Raw genomic sequence first — 14,976 nt, forward strand, 5'->3', positions numbered from 1 at the left:
ACTTTTTCGTTTGCCTTTTTCAAGGAAAAAGTTTGCTTTTATTGCACATGCCTTTGATATTTTTAGAAGTTTTGAATTTAGTTTAAAATTGTTCTCAGGTCGTACTTTTTATTAACTTTGGATTATTCATTCTCTATTGTATTTTCTTTTATTTAATGTATTAAATAAATATTCATACCATTAATGCAAAGCGGATGTGACGTTTTAGTTCTTTCTTCAGTGCAGCCTGTTCTTAAGGCGTCAACGTCTATGTCGAGAGACAAGTACCGGCATCCAACTCAGATATTGCGTACACTCGATTCTCATCTTTGAATATTCGATATAATGACGTAACATTAATTTTAAGAAAACACAGAGTGGATATCTTATGTGAACACACATTTGTTTCATCCTTATTAACGAGATTGTATGCCGTTCCCCGTTACACTCATCATTTGCATAGTTTTCCCCATTCATGTTCCATAAAATGGTGCTGATGTCATTTTAATCGTAACTTTACGTGTAATTTCGTGACATAAAAACGGCCAAGCACGCCCTCGCGCGGTAGTAGAAAGAAGAGTCCCATAGGGACTAATATAGCCTCTACTTATCTATTATAAGTAATAGAATGAACTCATTTTATGATTGGCAGACCATTGCAGGCTACGTCATTTGGTTGTCATGTAAAGCTTGTTGGTATCCTCGGGGCGGAGCTACGTCACGGACGTTCTACGTTGCTAAGACGCGCACCACTGTACCACGTATTTCTATGGGCTCTGTGCGCGCTGCTGTGGAGCCGGTGAAAACTCGAGAAAACAACACTAACTCAACTTTGAAGTAATCCTGAACAACCAAATTCATATATGTTACACACGTAGGGCTAATCTTGTTACACTGTTCAGGGCACTCTCAACAACCATCGCAAAGTACCGTTTTCTGTGAGTTTTTGGTCTTTGTTTTCACCACGAAGGTTGCCAGGCGGTAGAAAATGCCCGGATGTCCGCCCCCCCCCGAGGATTGCATTTAATTTCACGAATTATCTAGCCCGAGCACGCCCTCTCTAGCTCGGTAGCAGAGTTAGATGTCCAACCAGGATTTAAATTTCGTCACATTTCATCACATGTTCGGCATCGTCCGCTCACGTGATTTTGTGTCCATTCAACCTTTTTTCACGAAAAAAATGCATTTCGGGAGCACCCGGACAATATGGATGGCATAAGCCGGAAATTCTTTTCTTTTCTTCGTACCTGTGTATTCTTATAGCTGTCTATCATATTTGTTAGCTAGTTGTCTTTTTGCTGTGCGTTGGTTGGCAAAGAAGGATACTGAAAATGACTTGCTTGCTCCTGGTACAGTGACCCACGAACTTATAAGTCATCTGCAAATTTGATGGCGTCAGTCAGCGAAGAGATGTTGCAATGTTCTGAGTGTTCTCACATCCATGATGTAATTTGGGCTTATTTCTGCTGCTCAAAGATGTATTTTCAATTTTTTTTGGTATTTAATTGGACTTCTAAATTGGATTTAGCTTGCACATGACTGGCTATGCTTTTACCCGTGGTATTTTTTTAAAGTTCTTCGTGAAATATTTAGCCTGAGAAAGCCCTCACACGGTATTAGGGAGGGGAGGGGGCAGTTCAATAAAGATAAAAATAGCATCTCTTGAATTCATTACCCATGGTACATCACTGCAGAAGATACTTGTAATGTGGATTTCCTGGTATACAGTTAAATAACTGTTTCAACATCAGGGAAAACAATATTTAAAAAAAATTACCAGCTCCCTCAAAATAAAAAAAAATCACTTTATTTTTGCCCCTGTATTTTTATTTAAACAGCATTTTTTGTACATTTCAAGTCAACAATCTACTAAGTGTATGATTTAAAGTTATTGTGAGTTTAATCCACGAAACTATCCAAGCAGATAGCGCCCTCTACGTACTGCAAGAGTCATAATAGGAAAGTCTGGAAAGGCAATAAGCTACTACCCAAGATGCAACACTCACACAAAGAATACTGATGCTTCTATATAAATTTATTTATTTATTTAATATAAAAGATGAAATCTTTACAAAAATATTCATGCTTCTTTATTTCACCACAATAATGGTCTAATACTCTTCCATATTAGGAAACATTCCAAATCAAAACAAATAAACATTTTCTTCTAGGATGAACAAAAGTCGCAAAAAGATCCTTGTGATATTATAAAATTTAATTTCAGAGTGTTCATTGCACAGAAAGGTGAAGAAATATCAAGGTTTAAAAGACTTTCATCAATCAACTGATCAATAATCAATCAAGTTTGCCAATCAAAATTGTTTCATGTCAATTTTTTTCCATAAAGAACTTTTTTTGGGGGGGGCAAGAAGTTTCGTCTCATTATATAGTGTCATTCCACGCTTCAGTGGAACAAGAACAAAAATCAACAATTCTCAGTCAACATTTAATGATAAACAACAACTTATTGTACAATACAAAAATATATAAAATAATAATCATTGTTACGATTTGGGATTACACTGAGATATAAAAAGGGGCAAAGTTTAATAAAATACATGTTCAGATGATAATAAAAGATACGTTTTAGTGCACAGGATAATAAAATACAGGTTTAGGGCAGAGGAAGATAAAATACAGGTTCAGGGGCAAAGGATAATAAAATACAGGTTCAGGGGCAAAGGATAATTAAATAGCGCTTTAGAAGTAAGGGATGATATAATACAGGTTCAGGGTAGAGGATAATAAAATATAGGTTCACGGGCAAAGGATAATAAAATACATCTTCAGGGACAAAGGATAATTAAAATAAAGCTTCAGAAGCAAGGGATGATAAAATACAGGTTCAGGGTAGAGGACAATAAAATACAGGTTCACGGGCAAAGGATAATAAAATACATCTTCAGGGACAAAGGATAATTAAAATAAAGCTTCAGAAGCAAGGGATAATAAAATAAAGGTTCAGTGCAGAGGATAATAAAATACAGCTTCAGAAGCAAGGGATGATAAAATACAGGTTCAGGGTAGAGAATAATAAAATACAGGTTCACGGGCAAAAGATAATAAAATACATCTTCAGGGACAAAGGATAATTAAAATAAAGCTTCAGAAGCAAGGGATGATAAAATACAGGTTCAGGGGAGAGGATGATAAAATACAGGTTCAGGGGAGAAGATAATGAAATACAGTTTCAGAAGCAGAGAATAATGAAATACATTTTCAGGTTCAAAAGATAATAAAATAAATGTTCAAGGACAAACGATACAGGTTCAGGGTAGAGAAAGATGAATTCACACTTTTAAAAGTTGGCATTATTTTTGAGATGCATCAAAATATCTCAGAGGAGAGTGGAAAATGAAATAACAAAACTAAACAGGAAAAATGATATTAAATTAAATTAATATAATGAAACTATTGAAAACTATCCCTATAAAGGAAAAGAATTGAACTTCGTACACAAAATAATGAAATAATTTTGCTGTTCGCAAGTATTTTCTTGGCATTATCAATGATTTCTGGGCATTATCAATGATTTCTGGGCATTATCAATGATTTCTTGGCATTATCAATGATTTCTGGGCATTATCAATGATTCCTGGGCATTATCAATGATTTCTGGGCATTATCAATGATTTTATGGCATTATCAATGATTTCTGGGCATTATCAACATTTTCTGGGCATTATCAATGATTTCTTGGCATTATCAATGATTTCAGGGCATTATCAAAGATTTCTGGGCATTATCAATGTTTTCTGGGCATTATCAATGATTTCTTGGCATTATCAATGATTTCTGGGCATTATCAATGATTTTATGGCATTATCAATGATTTCTGGGCATTATCAAAGATTTCTGGGCATTATCAACATTTTCTGGGCATTATCAATGATTTCTTGGCATTATCAATGATTTCTTGGCATTATCAATGATTTCTGGGCATTATCAATGATTTTATGGCATTATCAATGATTTCTGGGCATTATCAAAGATTTCTGGGCATTATCAAAGATTTCTGGGCATTATCAACATTTTCTGGGCATTATCAATGATTTCTTGGCATTATCAATGATTTCAGGGCATCATCAAAGATTTCTGGGCATTATCAATATTTTCTGGGCATTATCAATGATTTCTGGGCATTATCAATGAATCCTGGCATTATCAAAGATTTCTGGGCATTATCAATGATTTCTGGGCATTATCAATGGTTTCTGGGCATTATCAATGTGTTGAATGTTCAAAAGTGTTCAAATTAAAGCTATACTAAATACATGTGGTTGTGATGACCTCTGCCTTTTAATGTACATAAACTTACTGTTTTACAACCATAAAATTACTCTCTGTAGTAGATTTTCGTGTTGAATAAAATTATTATTATTATATACTTATGTAAACAACAGAGGCATGTCTTTGCACAAAAATGTCATAATTTAGTAATCCATACAATAAATGCATTTTTTGTTTCATATGCACTTATAATTGAGTAAATATGGTAGTTTGAATGAAAGGTTGTGATCTGATGCTGACATTTTCAGAGCCAAAAATGAAAAACAAATGAACTGAAAAGCCAATCAGCAACAGGTTTACAGTTGAATGATAGTTTTGATTTCAATTGCCCCAGGAACTGTTCTACATTCTGTGTCAAATGAGAGTGTGTATGCAAATGAAAGATTGGGATTTTTTTTACAATTTCGTAGGAATCTGTATTTTCCATTTTTTGGTCAAATTAAAGATGGTCGCCCGATATATTAAATATCATTAAAATAGTCACATTTACTCTATCATGATGTGATGCAAATGAAAAAGCGATGTGATTTTAGTAAAATTAGTAAACATCACTGTCACATGACACTTAGGACACGACTCAAAGTACATTTGCATATGCAGCTCTCAGAAATCAAAGATAACATTAAAAATTATAGAAAAATAAATAAAAACTTTTTTTCCATATTGCTAAGAATTGTTAGAAAATGCAAGTGATAAATCAATCATGCACACATTATAAGTAATAATAATCAACTCTCAGAAAAAATATTTACATCAACATGCATATCGACCAGAATTTTTTTAAATAATAAAAAAAAATCCAATTTTTGCAAAAAAATCAAATTAAAATAAAAAAAGTTTTTATGACAATTAAAAAACAGATTTTTGAATAAACGTTGACCAAGAAGTTTTTAATTTTTGTAAGCAAAAAATAAAAACAGCTTTGAAAAGGGACATAAAAAATTCCCCTCTACAGATACCGGTATATATATATATAATATATAATCAAATGCTTCATTTCGCTGATAATATATCACAATTCAAAACGGCAATTTGTAATGTAATATATATCACAGATAATTTGCAAAAATTCATTATAAACGTGAGACACAACAAAAAGTCTTTCCATACCATTTATTTTCTGCGTAATTTAAAAATTATCATTGCAAACAAAATATTTTATGTTCAAACTGTGATATATATATATTGTTTGCAAATGAGCATATTTTTATAGATAATATGTTAAATTTATTATAAAATAGTTGCCATGGCAATTGTATCAACCCTCTACGACTTCAGTTTCAGATAGACATTAATTATATTTCCATGGAAACTGGGTGTCCACATTTACAAAAAATTAACCTGTGCTTTCTCATGATCTCACTTATGGTTAGACAGCGCCCTCATACAACACATATTGTGGTAAAGCTAGTAAATGACCAGATTAAATGTAAATCTCACATAAATTAGCACCATGATTTTAAACGCCAAACAAAACCTTTCCTGATAATATTTGCAATTACATGCATAATGTAAATATAATAAGTAAAGTCAGATTAGAGAATTTAAAAATTTATTTTGTTTTGCTTGACAAACATATTTCTTCCCAATACATTCAAGCTTTACTAAAAATTCTACATGTGTAAGAAGTAATCTTTCTTTCAATTCCAATCCATTTTTAAAAACAGTTTTATATATATAGTATTTACCATCTTCAATTTAATGTAATTTAATTACTTCATAAATTAAAGATGCTATGTTCATATTAAAGTCAACAAAAACAATCAGATGTCAAAAAGTACTAGAGGGATAGCTGACACCCCTACATGAAATAGTAGAATAATCCACTAATTTGCATATTAGGCAATCTGCACCTGCACTCCTAAATCAGTGATCATACGGATGACTCTTTTTCTAAGTTTCCATGGCAATCAGCTATACAGATTCTGTAATCATCCACGGACCTTGCATGTGATGAATTTTCCAATGATAATAACGGGGTACATTCCGATGGTGGCAATGGAATCTCGGAAACACTTCCATTCGATTTTTCTGCGATTGATGTAAGAAATTTATCCTCATACTTAGATGGGTTTTCTTCAGGTAAGGTCACTGAAATTAATTGACAGAAATAAAAATCAACTAGAGAGCACAAGCAATTAAATAAAAGGTTTCTCGTCTTATAGTATCTGGAGGATGTATCAGGTTCGTGAAAGCTGAGTTTGACGACAGGAGGGTAATTTACATATAACAGATGTCCAGAAAACAAGTTAGGGTTTCCAGTTCATCATGGCATCTGGAGTTGTTTTGTAATAACTAGGATTTTAATTAAAAGTTAACCGAACCTTGAGTTACGAAAAACATAAGCGTTAAACAAAACAACAAATCTGTGTTGCCCGTAACTCAAAGTTTGGTTAACTGATCTTTAATGTTTGTGTTACTAAATGTGGAAGTTCAACAAAATCAAACAAGCAGCCTGTCGGCTGAGATAGCTCCGGATGGACATTTCAATTAAAGAACAGAAGATATCATTAGAAAATGAACAATATGCATAGTATCAATGCAATGGGACTTGCTGTTTTCAACAAGAATTCAAAAATATAATTTTTAACCATAAATGATTGTGGTTTTTAACAAGAAGAAAATATCACTTTTTACCAAAAATGACAAATATATTCATCAAAATTAGAGAATTGAAGATATGATCATGAAATGAACAAATCTGAGAGAGGTCTACCCAAGGTACATATACACCAAGTATCAAAGCACTCAGGCTTGTAGTTTTCAAGAAGAAGTCGAAAAAGTAAAACATTGACACGGACGACGGACGACGGCGGACGACGCTGGACAACCACTCATATGATAAGCTCCGCTCGACAAAGTCGACAGCAGAGCTAAAAATGAATGTTGCCCATAACTTTTTTGGTGTTTTGTTTGGAATTTATTTTCACTGATTTTTAACAAGTTGTATGTAAAATATAGGATTTTATTTTTACTGAATCATTCCTGCAGCGAAAATAGCAAAAATTAATTCCAAGCGAAAATAAAGTATTTTACAGTTAATTGAACATTCAGTTACCATTTGGGCATGGTTTCACAAAATGGAGAGTGGTTTCTAAAATATGGGAGTCATTTTTGTAACTCACAATTCAGCATGTTGGAACACATTGCTTATTTTGATGCCTGTGATCATCTGACTTGATCACTCAGTGGCAACCATTTCTAGGAGCCACTACATATATCTGAACAAAATTTTTAAAAGAAATAAATCACCAACATGTCGATGTTATCTTTACAGCTGCCTTAAAAGATTCGCATATATTTTCTAAACTTTATGGACTTCGCTGTACCTTGGAAAAATGTGACTATAAATATCTATAACCCAGAGTGTAAAGAACGTAGGCAGTGATTAATTGTCACCATGTGGGCAAGACATAAATCGGATAGGATAGAGGATAGCCTATTTTTAATAGTTACTTAGAACTACGATTACTAAATATTATCTACTATATATATTATATTTATCAGTTTGAGTAGCGTTTATTTATTAACTACTTTTACGATTCCTGGCTGATAAAATCAGAAAGACACTTTAATTCAATCTCAACACACTGCTGCAAAAATTAAGCAAACTGTGAATAAATGGGATAGTATAATCTGATATCAAAATATAATGTCAAGTATTGTCTCATTGGCTCATGCTATAAAGAAATGGAGTTTTACTCTTTCAGCAACCAATCAGCAATGAGGTTACATGCACTTACCACTTCTAGCATTTCTCCATGCACGATTTCTGTGCTTATAATGATGATGCTGATGAGAATTCACAAAAGGATTATGATGATGGCTGACGTCATCACTCTGCCTTCTCTTATATTTAGAAAGATGACATTTTGGATGATTTGTCAATGATGAAATATGCAACTGATGATGATCTGGTGGACAAACTTCGCTTTGTCGGCGTAGTAACAATTTACGTATTACATCACCTCCTTTTGTCATGGCTTTCACATTCCCATCACTGGTTCGTCGTCCAACTGAGCCAACGACGTCAACAGCATCGACACTGTTTCTTCGAACTTTCATGAGAACGTCGATTTGGTCATTGTCCCAGCTTTTCACAGAGGGAGCCAATTGCTCGGTAACACCAAACATACCCACAGCTTCCTCTTTGGCTCTTTCTGAAATTTTTGGTTCACTAAACTGTTTCCAAGGTAACCAGGTTTCAGCAGCTGATGGTTCTATGTGTACCTCCTCTTCATCACTTTCCATTGAATGATCCGTTTCCATGGTGATTGATACGGGTGATGCTCGGAGAAGAGGAATAGATTCTCTATCTGTGGACAAAACAAAGTGATAGGGAATTCACAAACATATTCTGCTTTGATTCTGAATATGAAAATTCACATTTATCAAAAATGCTGATTAATATATATTTTAGTAATCACAGAACCTTATCTACCGGTATACACCAAAAACAAAAAATAGCATAAAAGTTCTCCAAAGATAATACTTTATATACATAAGAAAAACAATTCAGAAACCTGATTTACATATGAACTATGCAAATATCAGGTCACACCAAGTCTGACCTATGAATTATAAAAATTAATGGTCACACTGAGTCACCTATGAACCATTTATTTTCACTGACATTGAATAATTTCATTATTTTGATGTTTTGAGCATATTCACTGTGTATTAATTTCACGACATTGTCAAGGAAACAATGAGTTTTATCATTATTTTTACATGTTTACGTAAATTTAATTTAACAGATGTTACTTATCAATGAAGTTAGCAAAATCAAAACCCAGTGAATAATTAATGTATTTACAGTATAAGGTCACATCGTGTATGACCTATGCAAATAGAAGGTCACACCTGGTCTGAACTATGACCTATGCAAATAGAAGGTCACACCTGGTCTGAATTATGAACTATGCAAATATAAGGAGGTCACACCAGGTCTGAACTAGGCAAGTATAAGGTCACGCCAGGTCTGAACTATGCAAATAAAAGGTGACACCAGGTCTGACCTATGAACTATGCAAATATAAGGTCATACCAGGTCTGACCTATGAACTATGCAAATATATTCATTTTAACACATTGACTGACTAATATATAAAAAGTTATTGCCAGCCTTATATTACAAAGCAGAGATTGTAGCGCAGCACATGTTGCATTTACGTGTGAGCCATGTATTACATGTAGGTCGAACACAAATTCGACGCAGTGCAACGACCATAAGTTTCAATTTCTTATTAGTACTTGTGTCCTACTTTATGGTTAATAAACAAACTCATGAGTGCTAAATAAAATCAATACTTCACTTTGAGAGAACAATGTTTTCAAAATATAATGGTCAAGAATTTGTCACAAATGTTAAATCGATTCAATGTTTTATTTTGTTTATTTCTCTTACCTGGTATGGTGAGAAGCGATGACCTTTCCATGGTCACTGGCAAGGGAAACATAGTTTATTTTAGATTTTAGTTGGTTTAATTTTATAATATTATTGCTTTATGTTAGACGTTACTGAATTATTGTCAGATGCTAGACAAGCTGATTTAAGGAAATTAGGAAAAATATTGATTTTAGTCAATAATTTAGAATTTACAAGTTTAATGCAATGTTTGCTTGTAGCAATGGCAGTGAGTTAATAAAATGTTAAATTATTCTACTGTAAAATAATTTATTTTAGCTGGAATTAATTTTCGCTGAAAAGACTTTTTGGGTGTTTTGTATGGAATTTATTTTCACTGATTTTTGATGAGTTGAATGTAAAATATAGGAAAAAAATGTATATTCGCTGGATTTTATTTTCACTGAATCGTTCTTTCAGCGAAAATAGCGAAAATAAATTCCAAGCGTAAATAAAGTATTCTACAGTATTGCAAGTTGCAGGTTGATAAACAAACTTGGTGTGCTTTGTTTGCGAGAGAATGAAAACCATAATACTTTGAACACTAGAGCGTACATTTTGTTTGTATTCTATGAGGTTATTACGAGGATACCGAAAAGTATGCACAGACAGTACAGTGGGAGTATCAACTGGCATGTAGCAGAGGTTGATGCGACGGTGTACTGTCTGATTGCATACTTTGCGGTATCCTCGTAATAACCTTATTATTATACATCTTTTCCTCCCAATGATACATCATAGAAATCCGAAAAGTTTAGAACAGATTTAGCAAATTTCTTGTGGAGTTTGGTCAAACCCTAGTGGCAGCCATGTTTGTTTTTATTATTATGGAGGATTCGATTTTTTTTTAGAATAATGTGGACCAAAAGATCGCCCGGGCGATCTTTTGGCAGATATTACGAGGCCCATCTTGTCTTAAAAAATAACCCTGCGTTGATAGAAATGGTCTAGAAAAAATAATGTTTCGCGTTGACCAAATATAATCATGCAAAGTATAAATTCAAAGTGTTTTAATACATTGGTGAGAGGTCGCATTTTACGTGAACAAGAACATGCACTAAGAAGGAAAAGCAAGTTAAAGTCGAAACGGGGTGCATCATGGACATGACACAACACATGCTGCGACAACTGAGTGATTAGCGACATAATTTTGGGACGCAATTGAACTTGAAGTACTTCTTTGCGAAACTTGCTGCGCGGTGATGCGGTGATCAAGTGTGTGTTGACCGAAGTTTGACCCCAAGTCACGCGCTGAACTGGTGCGTTACCTGAGCAACCTTTTTCTTTTGCGGCCCGCGCGTCGATCTAGTAAAATTTGTATTATATCCGACGATACTGTAATTACTCAACTTGTATACAACTCTGTACTGGCTTTGAATATATCAACGTCGTTTACTTAGTGCACTGCTTTTCTAATTACGCAAATTTGTTTACAATATTGTACCAGCTCTGAATATTTCAACTTTGTATTAAATGTATTGCTTTCATGATAATTACGCAAACTCAAGTTAATTTTTACTATTGTTAGGGCACTGACCCGGGGTATTGGGTCTGTGAATATTTCAATATTACCGACTTGATAATGCGTTGCATTCGTAATAATTACGCAAACATAAACATTGGCGCATTTAAATCATTAAAAATGATATTAGTCTGGTATCTACGGAAAGTCGAGAAAATATTTTAAATACTTGTGATTCACCAATGTTCCAATGGTGATTTTTTTATTCGAAATGAAGTGAACATGTAATATAAACCATACCATGCGTCAAGTTAAATTTTACTATAATATAATAAACTCTGGACAGCGCACTTCGATCGCAATATTCACGTACATTTCGACTGAACTCTAATAACCACGCCTTTGAGTTCACGCACTGATATTTAAATTCGGGCCACCCAGCTTGACGCAAATCAATATAGTTACTTGTCATGTGTTCAAAAAATCTTTCAACTCTCACAAATACCATGAACTCGAAGAGCTAACTGGGGGTTAACTGAAAGAGAACGTCTTTTTTGGAGAAAAAACACGTCAGTACAAGATTATGTGTACAAGGTTAGCTTTATAGAACGTACATGGCCGCTTAACTCTGTTTTTTAATAATCATGTCGCATGTGAAACGCAGGAGACATTTTAGTTCGCCCATTTCTTGTTTACCGACTTTTCGTCTGGAATGCGATACAGCACGTATTCACAATTTGTAAAAATTGCGAAGTTCGACCTGCAGTTTCACTGACCATGGAGCTAGTTTCCCGGCCGATCGCGTTGTTTCAAAGGTCTATTAGTTACGATACACGTGGACAATGACATTCATGTACATACTCAGTTTTCCCACTGTAGCACATTTCCAATAAATGAAAGATACAACAACTTTACGTAAATATTAATTTATTTTCAGACAATTACGGGATGTCTCGACGTCGTTGACAACGCGATATCAATGCCACTCGCACTATGTACATTTTAGTACTAGATCTAGTGCCGTTTTAGCACTAGATCTAGTGCCATTTTAGTACTAGATCTAGTGCCATTTTAGCACTAGATCTAGTACTTTTTCGGATTAGTGCTACTACTAGTACTAGCACTAACCACTCGCACTATGTCCATTTCGACACATTTACATACCTCGATACAGACAAAGATTAAACATTACTGATAACAACCAAGAGGCTCGAACCAGGAAGGCTTGGATATTTTAAACTTTGTAAATAACATTCTTTTCAAGTGTAGACTTTATTCGAGTGTAATAATACGCAACAACAATTCGTATACAGCATTGGTTTTATTGAAGTTTTTAATGCTTTTCGGCTTCACAGTGAATTATTTTAGCGTCATATTTGAAATAGCGCGCTCGATACAAGATGTCGGACGGGAAAATTGGGGTCTGTAAAAATGTTTGTTGGTTCAGTCAGGCAATGTGTGGACCAAAACATCGCCCACTATTTGAAACATCGCCCATGGCGGGGTTTAGGATGGACGGGGTATCAGCCGAATCCGGTATTTCTTGATTAATTTTGTACCAAATGTGCATTATATCGTAAGAGTCTAGAACAAAATGTTTGAAAAAATATGAAAACAAAAACCGTATTAGTTCTATTAGAAGCGCATATAAACTAAAACTTACATTTGTTGTATGGTGAGTCATTATAAAGACTTCCCTAGGGCCCGCTCACTCCTAAGTCTAATTCTAACCTTGCCCCTCCAGTGCCCCCTCTCATATTTTAATTGTATATGCTGTCTTCAGGACATGTATACCTTAAGAAGCTGTAGTGTTAGGGTTAAGGCTTTAAAGAAGTCTTTCCAATGGATCATTAGAATATGACATTATTTTGACCACAGAAACACATCTTTGTCATTTACATGTAAGCACATGCGCCAATAACAGAACAAATGTTGGTTTTGACGAAAAGTTGACTTTGGCATTCATAGATTGATTGAACGACAGAAGAGATGACAGAAGAAATGAATCCATAACAGTATTTATTGAATTGTACAAGAACGATAGAAATAACAGAAATTTTAAAATGAATACACAGATGATATTTAATTTTTTTCAGTTGTTGAGTTTCAGCTAGATAACCATGGTAATAATACTTACTGGGTGTCTCTTTCAATGAATATGAATCTGATAATGATATGACAGACAGAATGAAATAGAAATGAAATAAAAGTAATCAGAAATGAAAACATAATTATCTAAAGCAATATTATAAGATAAACCTTAAATGAATGTCTAATGTTATTTGGTTACAGTTATTTTTTAAAATTTTAATTGTTCGATTATAAGCTAATATACAATGTTCTTCATAATTATTCAATTTATCCATAATTTACAATTTTTAATTTATTTTTTGCGGTAAATCCCATAGCAGGTTGTACTCCTAACAGAAAACTTCAATATCTATATTGAATATAAATATTAACTTATTTTGCATGTTCCAAAACTGATATTAATAGAAAATTGTAAATCATTTTTTTATTTGCTCACTCATTTTTCAGTTGTACACATATCTGCATATGAATGAAACATTACTGAATGTTGAGAATTTTTAAAGAAATCGTAAAAACCATAACATAAGAAAGTAAGTTTTTAAATTAATTAATGACATAGTCCCCGTTGGAATTAGGGGAAATGTTATCATGCCAAAAAGAAAGTAATATGGATCAAAAGCATAGATAGTTATTGAGAGTGAATAATTGGCTGTATTCTAGTAAAAAAAGAAATTAGAAGTATTCAATAAATGACTCTTCCAAAATCGTAATATATGTGTATGGTCAGAAATTAAACAGGATATGCTATTCATGCATTTTTTTTTATCCAAATTGAATTTCATTTGTCCAGGCTCATGTACAGAGATATAGTAGTAAGGTCAAAAAGCAAGATTGTAGGCAGTCAACCATCTTTGACCCGATCGTGAAACTAATTAATTTTTTCATCAGACATGTATCCAAACCCATGTCAATGTCAATTTTGAAAAAAACAAGATAGCTGCCAGTTTGTCATTTCCGATTTGAACACGAAACGAATCATCATGAACATGTATCTCAACATGTATAATTTTTGTATCAAATTTGAATGAAAACCGACAAATGTTGTCCTACTACATTTCCAAAAAACAAGATGGATGCCAGTCAGCCATCTTTGATCAGATTATGAAACAAACTGATAAAGACATGTATTCCATTAATATGTCTGATGTATTTGCCAAATATGCATGAAAATAATCCCTAAGCCTTGGAGATATTACTATATGATTTTCAAAAAATAAAATGGCTGCCAGTCAGCCATCTTGGATTGAATCAGTAAATCGCTGCATGTGCATATGTCCCAGATAAAGTACTTAGACACTTGCAAAGAATGTTCGAACGGGGACTAATAAGTGTGGGTACAAGTGATTTTAGACTTTAAAGATAAACGATAATCTCTTCAGATAATGAGAGTTATTATTTGACGAATAAAGCACCCTAGCTTCATTAAAAATTTCATAACTGTTATCACTTTCACTGATGTCAAATCTCATTATATTCTGCTTCTTTTCTGGATTAACATTTTTATACAAAAAAAAAATCATTTTAAAGTTACACAATGAATGTGAATAGCCATTTATTTGTGCCGACAAATTCTGAATGTGTGTACCTGGATTTGCTTTGAAAGTTATTCCACACTCGTCATCATCGGAACTGGAATTCTCAGCTTCGGGTGGGTGAACTTTAACCTCAACAGGTCCACCTTTAATTTCCTCATCTGAAAAGTAATAAACATTACATGATTATAGTTATTCAGAAACACATTTGCAAT

The 14,976-nt window shown here is 33.5% G+C and overlaps 1 protein-coding gene across 1 annotated transcript in view; it reads right to left on the reverse strand.

Annotated features, from left to right (window-relative positions):
* Positions 1-1,996: 1,996 nt before the first annotated feature.
* Positions 1,997-14,976, reverse strand: part of LOC102803957 (sodium/hydrogen exchanger 3-like) — a 70,629-nt gene continuing 57,649 nt past the window's right edge. Inside the window, exons 11-15 of the mRNA XM_085500642.1 lie at positions 14,815-14,922; positions 13,276-13,302; positions 9,677-9,712; positions 8,013-8,585; positions 1,997-6,360 (exon numbers count right to left, since the gene is read on the reverse strand). Coding sequence (XP_085356768.1) covers positions 6,143-6,360; positions 8,013-8,585; positions 9,677-9,712; positions 13,276-13,302; positions 14,815-14,922 — 962 coding nt within the window. The 3' untranslated portion in view covers positions 1,997-6,142. The remainder of the gene's footprint in view (positions 6,361-8,012; positions 8,586-9,676; positions 9,713-13,275; positions 13,303-14,814; positions 14,923-14,976) is intronic.

The sequence above is a fragment of the Saccoglossus kowalevskii genome, chromosome 6 (genome assembly GCF_978046115.1).
Source record: "Saccoglossus kowalevskii chromosome 6, keSacKowa6.1, whole genome shotgun sequence".
Classification (NCBI taxonomy): domain Eukaryota; kingdom Metazoa; phylum Hemichordata; class Enteropneusta; family Harrimaniidae; genus Saccoglossus; species Saccoglossus kowalevskii.